Below are 17,581 nucleotides of genomic sequence, written 5' to 3'. Positions count from 1 at the left end.
TTCTGTTTTTATGACAAATCACTAGGGAAGAAGTATCCTGACAACTTCCTGAGAATTTAGAGTTAAATGTCTTGGTAACAAATAATTTCAGAGTTAAATATATCTTCAGTAAGTGTTGAAAAGTTCTCTCTAAATATTAAAATACAAAGGCAGATGCTGGACAAAAGTAAACATGGGATATGCTCATGAGGTTCGAGTATTGTCATGACAATTGCTAGTGCTCAAACATGTACCACAGACACTGGGTCATTCAGTGTTCAACTAGTAAATATTCCACTTCAATATGAATTATCAGCTCGAGGTAGAATGAAAACTACTGTAATCACTGGATTTCCAAAGAAAACTACCCCCGGCAAAACACCCTTTAAATTTTGGTCAGAGATCTTACCCCTCTTTCAATATTTTTTTGAGAAAAAGTTAAAAATGAAACTTTCCGAAAGTATAAAAGAATGTGCCCCCTAAATTTGATATTGAACATCTCTAATCTTCACTCTCTTCTTTCCCCTCCCTCCCCCTTATTAAGAAAAAAACGACTACAAGTTGAGCTGCCCCAAACATCGGTTGGATATATTATTGGCATGTACATATTGTAAATGCCTCAGTAATGATCAATTTCCAAGAATTTTAGAAGGCCTCAGTTTTGGTTTCTGTCCTTTGTATATCTCCGAAGAATAGACTTCTGTAGCTCACATATTTCAGAATCTACAATGATTGTTATCAAACCGAATTTATTATATATCTACAATCAAACAGAACTAAATGCCTTAGAAAGCTTATAACTCATGTTTGATAGACATCTGGCATTCTTAGTTTTGAAAAAATCATTGTGATTTTGAAAACTTTCACAGGTATCGTAAGAGAATTTTTGAGTGAAATTGACTTTATTGAAGCATCTAGCATTATTTATTTTGTCACAAGTAAGTTTGGGTGGAAAAAATATTTTTGTCTCAAAATTTGCTTGCAAAACACAAGTATCTGTTGAAAAAAACTTAAGGTGCCTTAGTGCTAGGAATTTTAAAGTAAAAACTGCAGGTTTTTCAGAAGAGACATTAAAAAACAAGTATCCAGGCATTGGCAGGATGAAGATCCTTCACGACTCCAAAGCCCTGAGTGTCCTTTAATATCTATGATGTCACTCTTTTGTTTGAGCGCTCCATTACTCTAAAGGAATGGAGGGATACAATTTACATTGAAAACAGTGTTTGTTATGTACAAATTCTCCTTCTTGTGCCCCCACCTGGGCAAGACCTTAGTAAATTTTATAAAATTATAATTTCATATTAAGAAAAAGCTTTCTGGGGGGGAGGGGGCGGGGGGGGGGGGGGGGGGGGAGTTGGACTCAGTACCTTCACTATCAAAGTCAGAAACTCGTCTCACTACACTATAGAAGTGTTGAAGAATTGTGGATTTAAATAAATTCAGTAAACTATTTTTTTCCTATACACTCTATTTAAAATAAATACCACTAATAAGTTAAGTTTATATTTATCAGCATTTAAAACAGTGGATTTTAAGCAGTTCAGTATATTCACAGTCATAGCACCATTCCTTAAAAGCAATGGTCTTGGCCTCTTCGGGGCCCTGGCTCCCTTACACTTAAGGAGTGCTACTTCTACATTACCCCTTACATATAGGTCTAAATTTGAGTCCCTTCATCAGCATATGGTGACATTTCATATGAGTGAAGTAATCTTACAAGGAATGTAAAACTACAAACAATCAATCAATTGTATTTAAATTATACTTTATTGCACTTTTCTATCACATACTTCTGCAAGAAAATTCAATAGATACAGATATTCTCCTACATATAAACATGATATTCTTATTATCATATCCTACATGTGAAATGAGCAAGTAAGGTTGTTCAGGAAATAAGTGCATGAATGCTTTCATTTGAAGTACACTTGTATTACCATATTCAGTTTTGTGTACAATTTTATAAAGTATCTTAATAATTTGGTTTTGAAGCAGTGATTAATTGATGCCCTTTAAAGTGATAAGTTTTTTTTTATGTCCCTTTCACTGGAAATAATTTGTATGTGTAACTTAGATAGTAACAGTTAAGTGGTAGAGTTCTCTGCAGTCAAAACAGTTTGGTTTAATAAATCATTTGTTCTTTGCAACTTCATGTGTTATACAATGTGTGCATACAAATTTTTTAAAACATTCATTATTGTGTTTATTCAATTTTTTTTGAACACCTGTTTTAACTTATTATCCCCTCAAAATTGGAAGGGATATATATAGTAGTGTCCTTGTGTGTGTGTGTGAATCAGTGCATGTTTGCGTAACGGAAGTTACGCAAGTTATGCAAGTAATAATTCACGTCGGGATTGATGGAGGGAATGCTCTGCTTTGTGGTGCCCTTGTTACTCTATATTTACAAAAGCAATTATTTATGCATATTTTTGCATAGGTACAATTTTACATGTAAATCATACTAAACTGCATGTACTGTAAACCAACTATTATTTGCGTCATCTTTTATGCACGATTTGTCAGTTTGAAATCAATACACGACGATTAGTTTTAGCGACTTAGGGAATATTCTTTATTAAAACAAAGCAAAATAAATGGTTCACAGTGTTTAATATTCGCGAGTTAAAGTAGGTCGCGAAACTCGCGGATATTTCTTGCACGCGAATAAAATTTAGTTTACAGTATATTGTAAATCAGTTCATACCTCAGTGTTATTTTTTTCTTAAATATTCAATGCCTTGTTCAAAGTGTGACATTTCTTGAGAACTATATATATATATATATATATATATATATATATATATATATATATATATATATATATATATATATATATATCTATATATATATATATATATAGTTGTAATATTTTTGAATTTGGGCCATTAGTCTACTTATGACATTGCCCTGTAATGGTCCTGATGTGGGAGGAACTGTCAGGGTTGAATCTTGTTATTAAGTATAAATAGTTCTAAGTTAGGCCATTGATCAAGACACAGATGTGTTAGTTCTGATGTAAGGTTAAAGATCATGATGTGATCTTGCTTGGTAGTATTTGAAATGATTTGGAGCCAGTGGTCAACTTGTGGCTTTTCTAGATACAGGTAACTCTCGATACCTCGAAGTTCGCGGGACCAAGGAAAAACTTCGAGAGATCAAGAGTTCGAGTTTTCAAGAGTCCGGAATTTTCCGGGTTTGTTGACAGGTTTTAAAATTAGTCTTACCGGATATAACGATTTTCACGCAGTGATAACCTTTTACACGTGGTTTTTATAAAACAACAATATTTTTTCATACTTTAGATGAATATTTCATTAAACTGAGTAAAGCAAAAATGTATATCGTCATTTCATGTATATTTATTTAGTTTTTTAATACGGACATCATACTACGCATTCGTTACACGAAAACGACATTTTACAGCGTCTTACATGTATAGCATTGACTATTCCAAACATGATCATTGAGCGCAGTTCTGTAAGTATTCATCCAATAATAGCCGTCATATTGACATTGAGGCTGTTTCTGCTTTTTCATATTTCGTTTAACTTTGACACTGACTCGAAATAAAAATTTAAATTAGTGTTTCGTCTTTTAATCAATTACTACTTTTCACTGACACTGCCTCTCTAAATTATCGTAAGACAGTTGACGATAATTTTTTAACAGCATACAGGCAAAAAATGATTAATTATAAATCAATTATCACCTTGCAGCATAGTCTTACCTTAATAAACATCCCGTTCCTCTAGACCCGCGTCTTCTGCCTGGGGCCATTTAAATGTCTAGGTAAAGGTGCTAATTATATAACCTTGTATACACAAAGCCACTTCGAGGGTATCGAGGGGAAATTATAATAGAATATGCATAGCGGGACTGCATTTTGACTTCGAGGGATCAAGGGTTTCGAGAGATCAAGAGTTCGAGAAATCAAGAGTAAATTTGCTTAGTTATAATGGGGAAAAATTCGGGACCGAAGATTCACTTCGAGCGATCAAGAACTTCGAGAGATCAAAGTTCGAGCCATCAAGAGTTACCTGTAGTATGAATATAATTCATGTTGTTGATTTGCTGGTTATACTATGGTAGATCTGAAGTGAGGCAATTGATGTAGTTGTGGCCCTGCTTTGTGATACATGTAGCATGTAGTCCTGATGTATGGCCACCAGAGAAGAGTTTCACTGTGGAGCCATCAGTCAAAGTATTTTTTTTCCTAGTTAAGAGTTCTGATGCAGGGTTTGGTAATGGTTTACACTCATTAAGTAGGAATGACACCCCCCTCCCCCCCTGAGCACAACATTATTACATTTAGGACTAACCCCCCCCCCCCCCCCCCCCCCCACTATTATTACATTACATTAATATAAACACTAACATTATTTTGAAACATGATGTCCTTGTTATAAATAGGACTATAACTTTTCAAATGAATTAAATTCTTAAAATTTTTTATTGTGAGTGCTGAGGTTATCATCTTTGTTTTCTTCCTTGAAATATTGCAGAATGGAACCTTTAACAATGTTTCAGATAAAATACTCCTTGCTTATGTTACCCCACTTTTGTGCAATGTCAGTTTGGAATACATTTGTGGATCATTCTGATACATCAAAAGCAGTGTAAGGTTTAGTCATTTGGTGTTTTTGTAAATTTGGGTCAACTATCTATTTAATGTAGGTATATATGGTGATAAATGAATACAGGTGAGGTAAAAGCAGTCCCCATTCCCTTTAACTTACCTAATTGTTGATTAATTAAAATACCAATCTAGAGCATGACCAACATATGCACACATTTCTTTTGAATATTTTATAGACTTTCAGACTAGTTACATCTGATTTGCTATTGTTTTTGTTTCATTTGAAGTATTTTTTTTTTAGCAAAGCAGACATACTTGAAGTCTGCTAATTTAAACTGCACGCTTAGTTGTAATTTTAAGAAATCTGTAATACAGAAGTAATATAGGAGAAAAAAAGAAATGAAGCTTTTGGAGTGAAGTTTTGTATTCTATATAAAGACTTTTCTTACAAAATCTGTAGACAAAGGGAAAGGAAAAAGTAGCACTATTTTCTCATTTATCTATACTTGTCTGTGACACTATGGAGTGAGAAACCAATGCCAAGTCAGCATGAATTAGCCAAGATCTGGGAGATTGTTCATTACAGGCTCATATATATTTCTCTCTGTTTCTCAGAGTTATAGTAACTGTTGTATCTAAACTCTGGCTTTGCCAGTGTGCCGCATTTCACATGTTCTCAAGTTTTTGGCTTCTTTGGTTTTTAGATTTTATAAATTGATACAAATGAACACACACACGATTGTTTATTATTGTGAATGAAGAACAATATTAAGGTGAAATTATTTCATAAAGAATTTCTTTAGTATTGAATCATTTAATTTGTTTAATTAGCTTGAGCCTTTCAATTCCGGTAAAATTTTTCGTTTAGTAAATATAAGTTGCAATAAACTGCTGTACCCATAAGATTGTAGATTTCTTGATAGCTAAGGCAGATGTACTGTTTAATAGTAGCTTTACACTCATGTAAACTGTACACTGGTCATAAATTTCAGAGTAGTCTTTTTGACATTTAATGCCCAAGTGCTGGCAAACAATAATCCAGTAGCCTATCCACATATTTAGAGGAGTTATCTGGTGAAATGATCATGATGTTGAGTTCAATCATGTAAATAATGACACTGTGTTCCAAATTGACAAAGATGAAGGTCATAGATGAAATGAAAATAATCACTCTTTGTTTGAAGATTTTTATTTCACAAAAGATTAATTTAACTGTGTAAGTTAAAAAAACAAACAAAATTTTCAAAATATTCATGCTGACCTATGATAATTTTCTTAATGCATAATTATACCCCAACAAGTTGCGTGAGGTATAATGTTTTTGACCCGTCAGTCAGTGTGTCAGTCATTCAGTGTGTCAGTCAGTCCGTCAGTCCTGTTTTTCTGTCAGCGCAACTCCTCATAAACCGCTGCACAGAATTTTGTCAAACTTTGCAGATATTTAAGACACAATTTGTAGATGTGCATATTACCAGGAAATTCCGATTCCTTTATTTTTTCTGGAAATTTCGGCACTTTTCAACTTAGATTTTTAGCCATATCTTGAATATAGAGATGAATAGTGTGTATTTAAAATGCACTGTGCCATTCATTACGTGTTGCATTGTCGAGTTTTGGGGGAGAGTGGGGTATGTGAGCTTGCTCACTTTTTCTTTCATTTTATAAACAATGTGTTTTATTTAAAATGTATTAAAAAGCATTGTTATACCCACATGCAAGTGGGGGCTGGCCCCAAGTACCCATGTGCTTATACCTTTAAAAAATTGTTAAAACTTTGTGTAAAAATCAATACTACCAGTAATTAAAGTATAACATTTTCAACATTTTACTAAGCGGTCATAAAAAATCTGTGTTTGAAATGAGATATTGGACCGCTTACATCACACAATGGGCGGGATCAGCTAAATCTCATTTGCATTCGTTGATGTTTGACATACATGTATGTCCAAAAAAAGATAATAATAAAATAAATAAATTAAAGGTATAAGTTATAACAAAGCATTTATGGACTGTGTACTTGGGCACAATATACATTTATTGACTGGGTTCGAGGGCATTAGGCCTCAGGCAAACAGTTATGTTCAAGGGGTCGAAATGCATTTTGCCCGAGACCACAGTCAATAAATGTTTTGTTATACCTTTTACTTTTTATTTTGACATAACATGATGTAAATTTTGTTTACCCGCACTGCGGTCTAAACTTGGTCAATTCTGTAAAGTTCTGTCAAATTCCAACGAATGCAAATAAGATACAGCTGACCCCGCCCACAATGTGACGTAAGCGGTCCGACATCTCATAGACAGGTCCAATATCTCGCTCTGCGATCAAACATCGATTTTTTTATGACCGCTCAGTAAAACTAAGGGCCTAAGGCAAACAGTTTGGTTCTTGGGTCCGATGAAACGCATGTTGCCCTTGAACCCTGTCAATAAATGTATACTGTAGGCTATTAAAAACTTTTCATTTCAGTGGAAGTAGACAGGAATGAAAATTAAGATTTTTTTTTCAAACTATAGTATGAAAGAGCTGTATGCAGACCTCAATTTTCATAACTGTTATCAACACATGACAAAGCAAGAAACTTATTAATTAGCTATTAACTGACATATGTAGTACATAGAATAATGCTTTTCATATGCTATACAGAAATATGTGGGAATTTGTATGTTTATGATGTTAAACATGTTAAGAATCTGTCTAAATCATAATGATGAATTTGCACTTGGTGCAGTTTAAACATATTGCTTAAAGTTAAGATGAAAATCAACCATTTTTTTTTTAGTCTTTTGAAGTATATTTTATATAAGTGTATTGCTTGCCAAGTTTTGCCTTGATATTTCTGTGTTTTTTGGTATGATCTTGAACTTCTACTGGTCTTACCTTATTTCCCAAGGACAGTTGTGAAAAGAATAATATACTGTCATATTTGGGTCAGTAAAACTGTGTGTTTATTTGACATTAATCATGTGATTATTGCAGAGAGGGAAAAATATGAAGATTTTAGTACTTTGAATTTATGGAGCATGGTGGCATGGTATAGGGGCAGCTAATGTCTAGTAGTGCAGGGAAATCTCATATATATTATCTGTTTGCATTTACTGAACAGCATTATTCATAAATCATCATGACTAGTGTATGTGTCATTATAAGACATTAGAATATTCATTACTACATTCAATTCAACATGGAAATTACTGTTAACAGTCTTTACTGAATTTGCCCAAATAAGCACCCATGAGCCTGATTCATGGTGATTTTCATTGAAAAAAAGAAATGCTGCCCTCACCCTTCCCACCCCCTCCCCTTACTAACATTTGAGGCAAATTTCCAACAATGTCACTGTTTTCAGTAATTAATCCACAGATTGAATTGTGTGTCTAGAATTTCCCTACCAATTGGTTCCAAAACATCTCAGTATCCATGAAAACTCCTGGCTTTGATACAAAAAATGCACACAAAAACAAAAGTGAATGAAAATTCTTTTACCTAGACTTTCATGATATGATTTAAATAGTGGATGATGGGTTTTAAATAACCAAGTAAAATTGTAAGATTGAACATAAATAAAGGTTTATGTGATCTTACTGATAAACTTTCCATTAGTGATTTAACCTGGTCATTGGTAAGCCCTACTGAATGTCCCTGTATCATTCGAAGAACATCATCTGTGATTAATTTTTATCCATCCTGCATTGTACATTAGTAAAAAGCATATTTAAATTCTTGTCAGTTAATTTTATTTTCCATAAAAGGAACAAGATAGTCTAATAAAGACAAACCTGTACGTTTTCTTATCAGTGTGTTTTGATATGTTTATCCTTTTTTATGTACCATAATTTATCAAAGGTAAATCTAAGGACTAGCTTTTTCAATATTTTGAAGTGCCTTAGCCCTAGGCTCTTATTGGGGCATATTTGGTAAGCATGTGTATGGATTTAACATGTTAGCCCATGTAAGATAACTTTATCTCTTGAGAATGCAGAAATAGATTATAAGTACTAATGATAAAGTCTAAGAAGATCCTCTTATTTTTCATTTAGTAGATTAATATGTCGATGAAGATATTGGTATTAATTTTGCTGTTGTCATTCACAATGTGCATGAAGGTGAATGACTTCAAGCCATAATATTATGAATATAGTTATACTTCAGTGGTATCTTTGTAGGCATGAAGACATTATCTTTAATATGATATACACTGTATATCTTTGATGATTGATTGATTGTGAAAAATTTAGTAGAAAATGCATTTTCTCTGCAAGATTCAGCATTTGGCAGATGTTGAATTTATCCAGTAGTAGCATTGATTGGTAACCAATCCTACAGTGTTATCGTTTTGAAATTAAAAAAAAAAAAGTTAATACACTTAACAGACAGAAGCAAAGGTAGTATGTGGTGATTCATTAGTTAAAATGTTCATTTAATTGTAGTATGGAGATCAAAAAAGAGCAGGCTCGGAGAGAAAGGGAAAACCAGGCCCGCAAATTTATGGAAGGACAGAGGAAGAATGATATTGTCGCTAACACTTGTCTCTTCTCTGAGCCAGTGAAAAAGGTACCACATATTTAATAAGTATTCCCTTAACCATTTAATCCACTGAACTCAACAGGCTGAAGTAATTTTTAATGAATTAAAAGTCTTAATCAGTTAAAGATCTGCAAGTCAAGCTACTCATAAACTTCTTAAGCAAGTTGGTCATATACATATGTGTTTGTCCATGATCAAATAGAATTGATTTGATGGATGGCTTGAAAAGAGACATAATAAATAACTGATCCTCCACTCGTCTACTGATCTTGGAAATTGCATTGCACAGGCTATTTAAAACTGTTAATTTGTTATCCTTAAACACAGTGGGGAGAAAGCATTTCAGCCAATGTATATAAGGTATTCCTAGATTGTTTACCTTTTAAGCTGTGTTTAGAAACTTGTGAGTGAGGCCAGTATAGCACCTGTATTGTCAGTGTTTGATTGATTGCCAGTTTTGTAATAGATTATTTAAGTCCTCTCTTCCTTCTACCTGAGATATTCTCATGGAAGTTTTCCAGTTTTAAAGACACAGTTGTGTAGTGTGTAATATTCACACAGGTAGTGCTCTTAGTACCTTCCTCTTCCTTTTTTATTAATAACCAGGTAAAAAAAAAAAGTGCTATTTACCCACTAGATATAATACAATATGCCATTTACCCCTCACCAAATATAACACTATATACCATTTTCCCTCCAAATATAACACATTGATAGTTCTATTTTCACAAGTTTTGTTGGAACTACAGTCTATTTTGGTCATTGACACAGATGAACTACATTATTTATAGTAGTTGATAATCTATATGACCTATTTTTTCAAAATGAAAATTAAAAAGGGAATGCAGAATATAATTGACTTTACAATCTGTGAATGATGACAAAAATTATTGGCCTAGAAATTGTTTAGAAACAAACTGCAGTCTCAATACATTTAGCATACGTTGAATTTAGAGTAATCAATAAAATTTCAATAGGGCCAAATTTCTGACAATATGAAATTTCCTGACTATTATCATGAAAAAGATACTTGGGAGATGTAAATCAGCTGAAGCTGTTAAGAATATATATGTGACACCACAGCTTGTGTGTTTCTGTTTATATTAGTTCATCTTACAATGTTTCAGTACATGTACCTACACATACTTGTACATTCATTCATCTGTAGGTGTAACACTTTGGTAAGAATTTGAAGTTTTATGCAGCTGCAACATACTTAATACAGTAGAATAGAAGGAATAACTACTTAAGCAATCAATGAAGCCATTGTAAAAAAAAGAATGGAAAGAGATTTTTTTTAAGTCTTTTAACTTTTATTTGTAGAAAAATATAGATCCAATAGCCCAGAGAATTCAAGCAACCTTAGGAAAATGTAACATGGAGAATTACAGAGATGCTATAGGCATTACCCAGCAGCCTGCAACACCTTTACCAGATAAAAAGAGGATGTCATTCCCAGATAGAAAACTAGATTCTAGAACTAGTAATTCTAAAGAGACAGAAGGAGCCAAAAGATCACTGGAAGATAGAAATACCCCTAAAAATGTTCCTGCAAAATCATATACTTATCAGAGTTATCTTGACAAACAGCGCAGTGCTTCATCTCGTGATCCAGGCTCCTCATCAGACAAGAAGCCACACCTACCATCCTCAGCGTCCAATGGTCTGAAAGCAGATCAGCACAAATCTCATCATCCCATAAAAAAGGAATACAGGTCACCAAGCCCAATAAAAAAGGGACAGAACACCCCCACAAAGAATGGACCAGTTAATGGGAGAGGGGGTGAGGAGAAAGGGGAGGGGAGTAGTAAGAACAAATACCACTCTATGAATGGCATTCCTGCTCCATTGAAGCCAAATAAACAACATAATCTTCCACCACTTCGAATCAACAAGGTAATAAAAAGTATTTTAAAAATATACTGGAATAAAAAAAGTAATAATATGTGTATCTATTTCTAAGAACTTAATCCAAAAATAGAAACCATGTTCTGTTAATAGAACTAAATATATAGTTACTGGTGATAATTTCCTGGGTATTTCATTTGAAGTTTGGGGAAAAGGGTGTGTTTATGATAGAGATAATGACTTTCTTATTAATAGATAACAGATAATTTGAAAAGGATTTGTTAGAAATGTAAGATATCTTTTCATGAGGGAATAATTGTAATTTGTTTTCATAAATGCATGACACTAAACAAGAGAAAAAGCTTTTTTTAGCTCACCTGAGCCGAAGGCTCAAGTGAGCTTTTCTGATCAAAATTTGTTCGTTGTCTGTTGGCGTCGTTGTTGTCGTAAACTTTTCACATTTTCATCTCCTTCTCCAGAACTACTGGGCCAATTTCAATCAAACTTGGCACAAAGTATCCTTGGGTAAAGGGGATTCAAGTTTGTTCAAATGAAGGGCCACTCCCTCCTCAAAGGGGATATAATTACAAAATAGCAAAAAATTAATGGCATTATTGAAAAATCTTCTTCTCAAGAACCAATGGGCCAGGAAAGATGAAACTCATATGGAATTATTGTCAGGTAGTGTAGATTCAAGTTTGTTCAAATCATGACCCCAGGGGGTAGGGTGGGGCCACAATGGACGATCAAAGTTTTACATAGGAATATATAGGAAAAATCTTCAAAAATCTTCTTCTCAAGAACAGCAAAGCCATGATTGGTCATATTTATATGGAAGCATCCTCATGTGGTGTAGATTCCAGTTTGTTCAAATCATGACCCCCGGGGGTAGGGTGGGGCCACAATGGACGATCAAAGTTTTACATAGGAATATATAGGAAAAATCTTTAAAAATCTTCTCAAGAACAACAAAGCCATGATTGATCATATTTATATTGGAAGCATCCTCAGGTGGTGTAGATTCAAGTTTGTTCAAATCATGACCCCCAGGGTAAGGGTGGGGCCACAATAGACGATCAAAGTTTAACATATGTGTACATAGGAAAAATCTTAAAAAATCTTCTTCTCAAGAACAGCAAAGCTTTGATTGGATATTTTTTTTTGAAAGCATCCTCAGGTAGTCAGGGTTCTCATTAACGCAAGAATCTGCGTCCTAGACGCAGCAAAATTACTTGGGACGCAAGGTTCTTAAAAACGATGCGTCCGCGGACTCATGATCGGACGCGTCCTCGTTAGCGAGAAAATACGAATGATTTCGAAAACGGGGAATTTAGATGTTAGGATTTGTCAAAGAAATATTTAATCGAAACCTTCCTGTAACTATCATAAAGTTTATACAAGGAACAACTTTTCTTGTACTTATTTCTCTTTTTTTTAAACAGGGATCGATCACAAGATATTTCATGTTTATTAGTCCATAGTCATAATAGCTTCGCATGCAAAACTCCGACAGCTGTAAACACACTGCAGCTTTTTAAAAAAAAACACTTTTGAATCTTGAGTGTTATCTACATGTAGAAACCATAATTACTGCTTGTATACACAATACGGCTTGATTATCTCGTGAATTTCACCCAGTGCAGACGACCGACAGGATTAGTTACGCCTCATTGCACATGACACCTGTGATTGTGTACAGTCATTTTTTGGGTACTGCTTGATTATGCAACAGTTAATTTTAGCTTTATAAACACCAAGTTATTTTTATGGCAATTGATTACGCGTGTATTTTAGAATATGGCTTGAATGCATTACCAGTTTATATACTTGAATATGTTTAATATTGCGTTAAAACAAACTGATAAAATGATAAAGATTTTTATTGATGTTTGGATGGAAGGATACTGCATTAATTTATAGTTGGGACTCAACATAATTTTTCTGGGACGCATCAAATTTAGCTGGGACGCAATCTTCTCAAGTTAGCAAAATCCTAGTGAGAACCCTGGGTAGTGTAGATTCAAGTTTGTTCAAATCATGACCCCCGGGGGTAGGGTGGGGCCACAATGAACGTTCAAAGTTTTATATAGGAATATATAAGAAAAACCTTTAAAAATCTCAAGAACAGCAAAGCCACAGTTTGTAATATTTATATGAGAGCATCCTCAGATAGTGTAGATTCAAATTTGTTCAAATCATGACCTCCAGGGGTAGGGTGGGGCCACAATGAAAGTTTAAGCTTGTAGATAAAAAGTCACAGTTAGTCAAAAAATTATGTAAGCAGTGTAGATTTAATTTTGTTCAAGTCATACCCCCCCCCCCCCACTCCCTTTTAGGGGTAGGTTGGGACCATTTATGCATTTAAGCTTTTCAATACTAAACTGATTTTCCTTTTTTCCTGGCCACAGTGCTCAGGTGAGTGATGTGGCCCCTGGGCCTCTTGTTTTTGTGCCGCAGTCATATTTTGAAAAGTATAATTTTTTACAAATTAAAAATCATTTACCTTGAATTATTGTGGGAACTCATTATGAATGCTTATTTTTTTCCCCTCACTTTGATTTCAGTAAATTCAAATAATGACATGTACAGACTTGATGTATTCTGAACAAAAATTACATTATAAATGCCCAGAATTGAGATGGACAAAAAATCTCAAATCTCATTGTTTGACCCCAGCTTATCAGGATTTTGATAACTTTGGTTAGACAAAGATGTTGCAGATTTGACACCTTAATCATGCTTCTTGTTATTTTCAGGAGGTGGACAGTGTTGAAGATATTTTAAAGGTACGGTCTTTTATGAGAAGTCCTCTGTAGATGATGATAGCAAAAATAGAAAATTTCAACATTTGCAAGAATCTTTTATGACAAATTGATTTTTTTTCTCTCTCTCTAAAATTTAAGTGACTTAGGGTCACTGACCCTCTGATAAGAGTTAACTCTCAGGGGGCTGACTGACTATTATACTATATCCCTTTTGCCCCACAAAGTATGCTGAAATTTTGTGCATTTTTATTCGCTCTACTGGTTAGAGACCAGAAGATCTTATGTGATAGTAAGGTGTCTGTTGTCTGTCCATCTCTGTCTCTATTTGTCTATAAACATTTTTTTCCCCCTAGAATGCTGCTTGTTTTAAAGTTCCTGATTGATTTCAATAAAACTGGGTGCACAAGTAAACTACACTAAGAGACAATTTTTTTTTTTTTAAATTTAGATGAAGGGTGTTGTCAAAAGTTACTAAAAATAGAAATATCATTGAAATCCTTTAAAAAATGCTACTGTTCTAACTTTTTGGTCTTAATTTTGTAAAATTTTGTATACAAGTAGACTGCACATTTCCATACATTATCACATAGATATAATTTATGTAATTCTCCTTTTTGATTTTTTAAAAAAATTTATAAATGGTGTTGCCATGTAATAATAAATAGAAATTTCTATGAAATTCTTTCAGAATGCTATTCCTCCTACAAAGTTTTAATGTAATGCATTAAAACTTTTCACACAGAGAGACTTAACCCAGGATCATTTATTCATTTTATTGATGTTGATATTGTTTCAAGTCCAAGTGCTACTTTTCTCTTCCTTAACCAGCAGAGCTACAATCTCATCAGAGACTTCTGGTTATGAATTAGTTCTCTTTGAAAAAAATATAACATAAATGCAAAAACAGAGGGATGATGAACCATAAATCATGATCTTCTTGAAAGAATAATAGGAGTAGACAATAAAATGGAAAGAATAATAGGAATAGACAATAAAATGGAAAGAATAATAGGAATAGACAATAAAATGGAAATGCAGGCTAATGCCTAAATAAGAATGTATTTGGAATTCTTTATTAACATTTATTAACATTTTTTTCAAAATAACATTTTATGAATTTTTAATTTGAAAGAATGAAAATCATTGATTGGGGAAATGTGAAAAACCATATAATTATGAAACTGATTTGCAGGAGATGACTCAAATGCATCAACCGCACACTGCCATTCAAACCCCTCGCAAGGAAGAGAAGTTCCCATTTCCAACTAGTTCCCCCACCAGCAAGGTACCACTTGTAGAATAGTAACACTGAATACACAGATGTTATATAATCATGGTATTGATTTGTGTGTTAAAGTAACCCAGATCCCTAGATAGTAGGTCATTAAAAATGTTGCAAATCATAGAAATGAAATAAAGAGATAGACCTTTCATGTAGGGTATCAAGGTGTTACAAAGTAAAAATGTTAATATTTTTTTATATTGATCATCTGATTGTAAAGAATAAGTAGTATCATTGAGAAGAGCGGGTCACAGATGGCCACGGTTATTGCCGAGGACAAAAGGAGGTTGTGTGGAATTATGTTTTAGGGTTTTAAAATTGACTGCATTGTACTTTTGTCATATGTGAGTTCTGCTAAGGTTATCAAACTTGCTGACTTCACAGAATCTGTTTAGAAGTTTTTTTGTTGACATCTGAAGTGTTTAAGGAGAAATTAAATATAGAAGCAGATAAATCTAAGTTCATGTTTTAAGATTAAAGAGTTTGATAGCAGGAACATTGACTTTTTTTTAAAGAAAATTCATTGTTGTTTTTTGTTCCCAGAAATATTAGCAAACTGAAATTCCAAAATCAAGTTTTAAGTACATGTTATTTAATATGGGTTTTAACAAAGATCATTGATCATTTTTATACAGGGTTTTAAGAAATTTACAGTAATCTACTGTGTCATGCATTCCTTCCTCCCCCTTAGTTTTTGGACAATTTTTCCTTTAGGAAAAACAAACTTTAAAAAAAATTGTATGTTGTAGTCAAGGCAATCATTTTTTTCTAATTAAGAATTTGAAAGAGAAAATGTTAAATTACTATGTTTTTTCCCTTTGTATTGATGGGTCATTTAGTAAATGTAATGATAGGAAGAAATTACAGAGAGATAAGAATTACAGGATTTTTAAAACACGTTTTGAAATCAACCTGATAAAAAGAAGGGGGGGGGGATCACGAGTGAAAATAACAAAGTCATGCTTTATGTTCTGAACATTTTAATTCCTGCAGGTACTTGTGTATATTTTATTGACATGGGTTTTAAGATGTCATCAAGATCATGCACATACTTTATTTATCACATGGTTCAAGTGCTGCAGGGAAGTATGCAGCTCCTACCAGTTATAAGGTTATAGCCTCTATTGACTAAAAGTATTTGATAGTTTTGTTTTCTTGTGTTTTGGATTACACTTAGAGATATAAGATTGAGACTTGGTAGTTTGCTGTTCATGACAGAGTTTGAGATCAGGATTGAGTTTTGTAAGATTTTTTTTATCTTTTGAAGATTCAGAAAACTATGGATTGGAGTCGCAGTTTTAATTCATGGATATATTCTTTTTCTTTTTCAGAGTGCAAGCAAAACAGGTGAACTCAAAATCCAAAGTAAGTTTGTGTTCATTATTTGAAGAAATATGAAGATGGATCAATATAATTTTTTTCTAATCCATACAAGATGAAAATCTTAAAATTCAGATTCTCAGTATTCCTTTCAAAAATTCAATTTTAAAAAAAATGTAAATACTGAGGGGAAACTGGACCTATTCTTTTATTATCCATATGATGTGGAATTATACAAGAAAATTGTTTCATTGTTCAAGTTCAGAAAACTGCCATCTAAAATTGGTTTAACCTACATGTAAAAGCATTGATTTTTACCTAGTAAAATGGCAATCATTTCTGGAAAACATGCCATCAGGTGATGTATTTTATGTCACAGAAAATCAATAGTCTCTGTTCAAAATCTAAGGTGAATTATTTATTGATGGATGTAACATTTCCGGTCTTGTAAGATGGTAACCATTCCATCTGAAGGGAACGTTTGATCTGTGAAAATTAAATACCCTAATCACAGTGTCAGTAAATGCAAAGGAATAGTTAGTAAATGAGATTAGTTCCTTCATTTGCATAAACTCTTCTTTTGTGAATATGAATCAACAGACTCTAAACTGATCCAAAAACGTATTAAAAGTAGTCCATATCAGAGCCTTAATTGAAGATTTAAATGGGTTTTAATGGAAAATGATGGGATTTTTTTTTTGAATTATTTTTTCAGGAGGAAAATGTATTTTAATGATCATGATGCATAGGAATTATACAAGTTTTTCTCTGTCACAATATTTTTTATTTTTTTTTTTTTTTAGGAAATGGTATTACAGATGGATCTAAGAATTCTCCTAGTGCAAATCCATCAAATTTCAGGTAAAGAAACTTTTTTGTATGGCATGTTTTACTCTGTTGATTTAAAAATCCTTGTAAGGAATGAAATACTTACTTCTGAAGATTCAAAAGAAATATTTCAAAATGTTTGTGGATTATTATTGCCATTAAATCTTTGGGCCAGATTTAAAGAAAAAATCTAAAAAAGAGGGGTATCAATTTTTTCCCCCAAAGAATGATGATTCAAGCTAGATCATTTTAAAACTATTTATGAAGTGAAAAAGATAACAATTTGTTGTATCATTTAATACATTTATTAAACAGTTTTACTAAATCAAATAGCCATTAGTAAAATGTGAGGTTTTGTTCCCTGTAGATGTCCATTTAGTGTTAGGTCATTGGTCTGTGTCTTCTTTTATAAGTTTATAAAAATTGAGGTTTTTGTCCAACTTACAAGCAAA

The 17,581-nt window shown here is 33.0% G+C and overlaps 1 protein-coding gene across 1 annotated transcript in view; it reads left to right on the top strand.

The window, feature by feature from the left end:
• Positions 1 to 17,581, top strand: part of LOC133197101 (AF4/FMR2 family member 4-like) — a 41,070-nt gene that overhangs the window by 639 nt on the left and 22,850 nt on the right. Inside the window, exons 2-7 of the mRNA XM_061332943.1 lie at positions 8,990 to 9,113; positions 10,410 to 10,982; positions 13,691 to 13,720; positions 14,892 to 14,984; positions 16,313 to 16,346; positions 17,105 to 17,162. Coding sequence (XP_061188927.1) covers positions 8,990 to 9,113; positions 10,410 to 10,982; positions 13,691 to 13,720; positions 14,892 to 14,984; positions 16,313 to 16,346; positions 17,105 to 17,162 — 912 coding nt within the window. The remainder of the gene's footprint in view (positions 1 to 8,989; positions 9,114 to 10,409; positions 10,983 to 13,690; positions 13,721 to 14,891; positions 14,985 to 16,312; positions 16,347 to 17,104; positions 17,163 to 17,581) is intronic.

The sequence above is a fragment of the Saccostrea echinata genome, unplaced genomic scaffold (assembly GCF_033153115.1).
Source record: "Saccostrea echinata isolate AGI-Se365-2 ecotype Australia unplaced genomic scaffold, CSIRO_AGI_Sech_v1 ptg000030l, whole genome shotgun sequence".
Classification (NCBI taxonomy): domain Eukaryota; kingdom Metazoa; phylum Mollusca; class Bivalvia; order Ostreida; family Ostreidae; genus Saccostrea; species Saccostrea echinata.
Note: the sequence above shows the minus strand (reverse complement) of the source record. Positions and strands in the feature narration are given on the sequence as shown.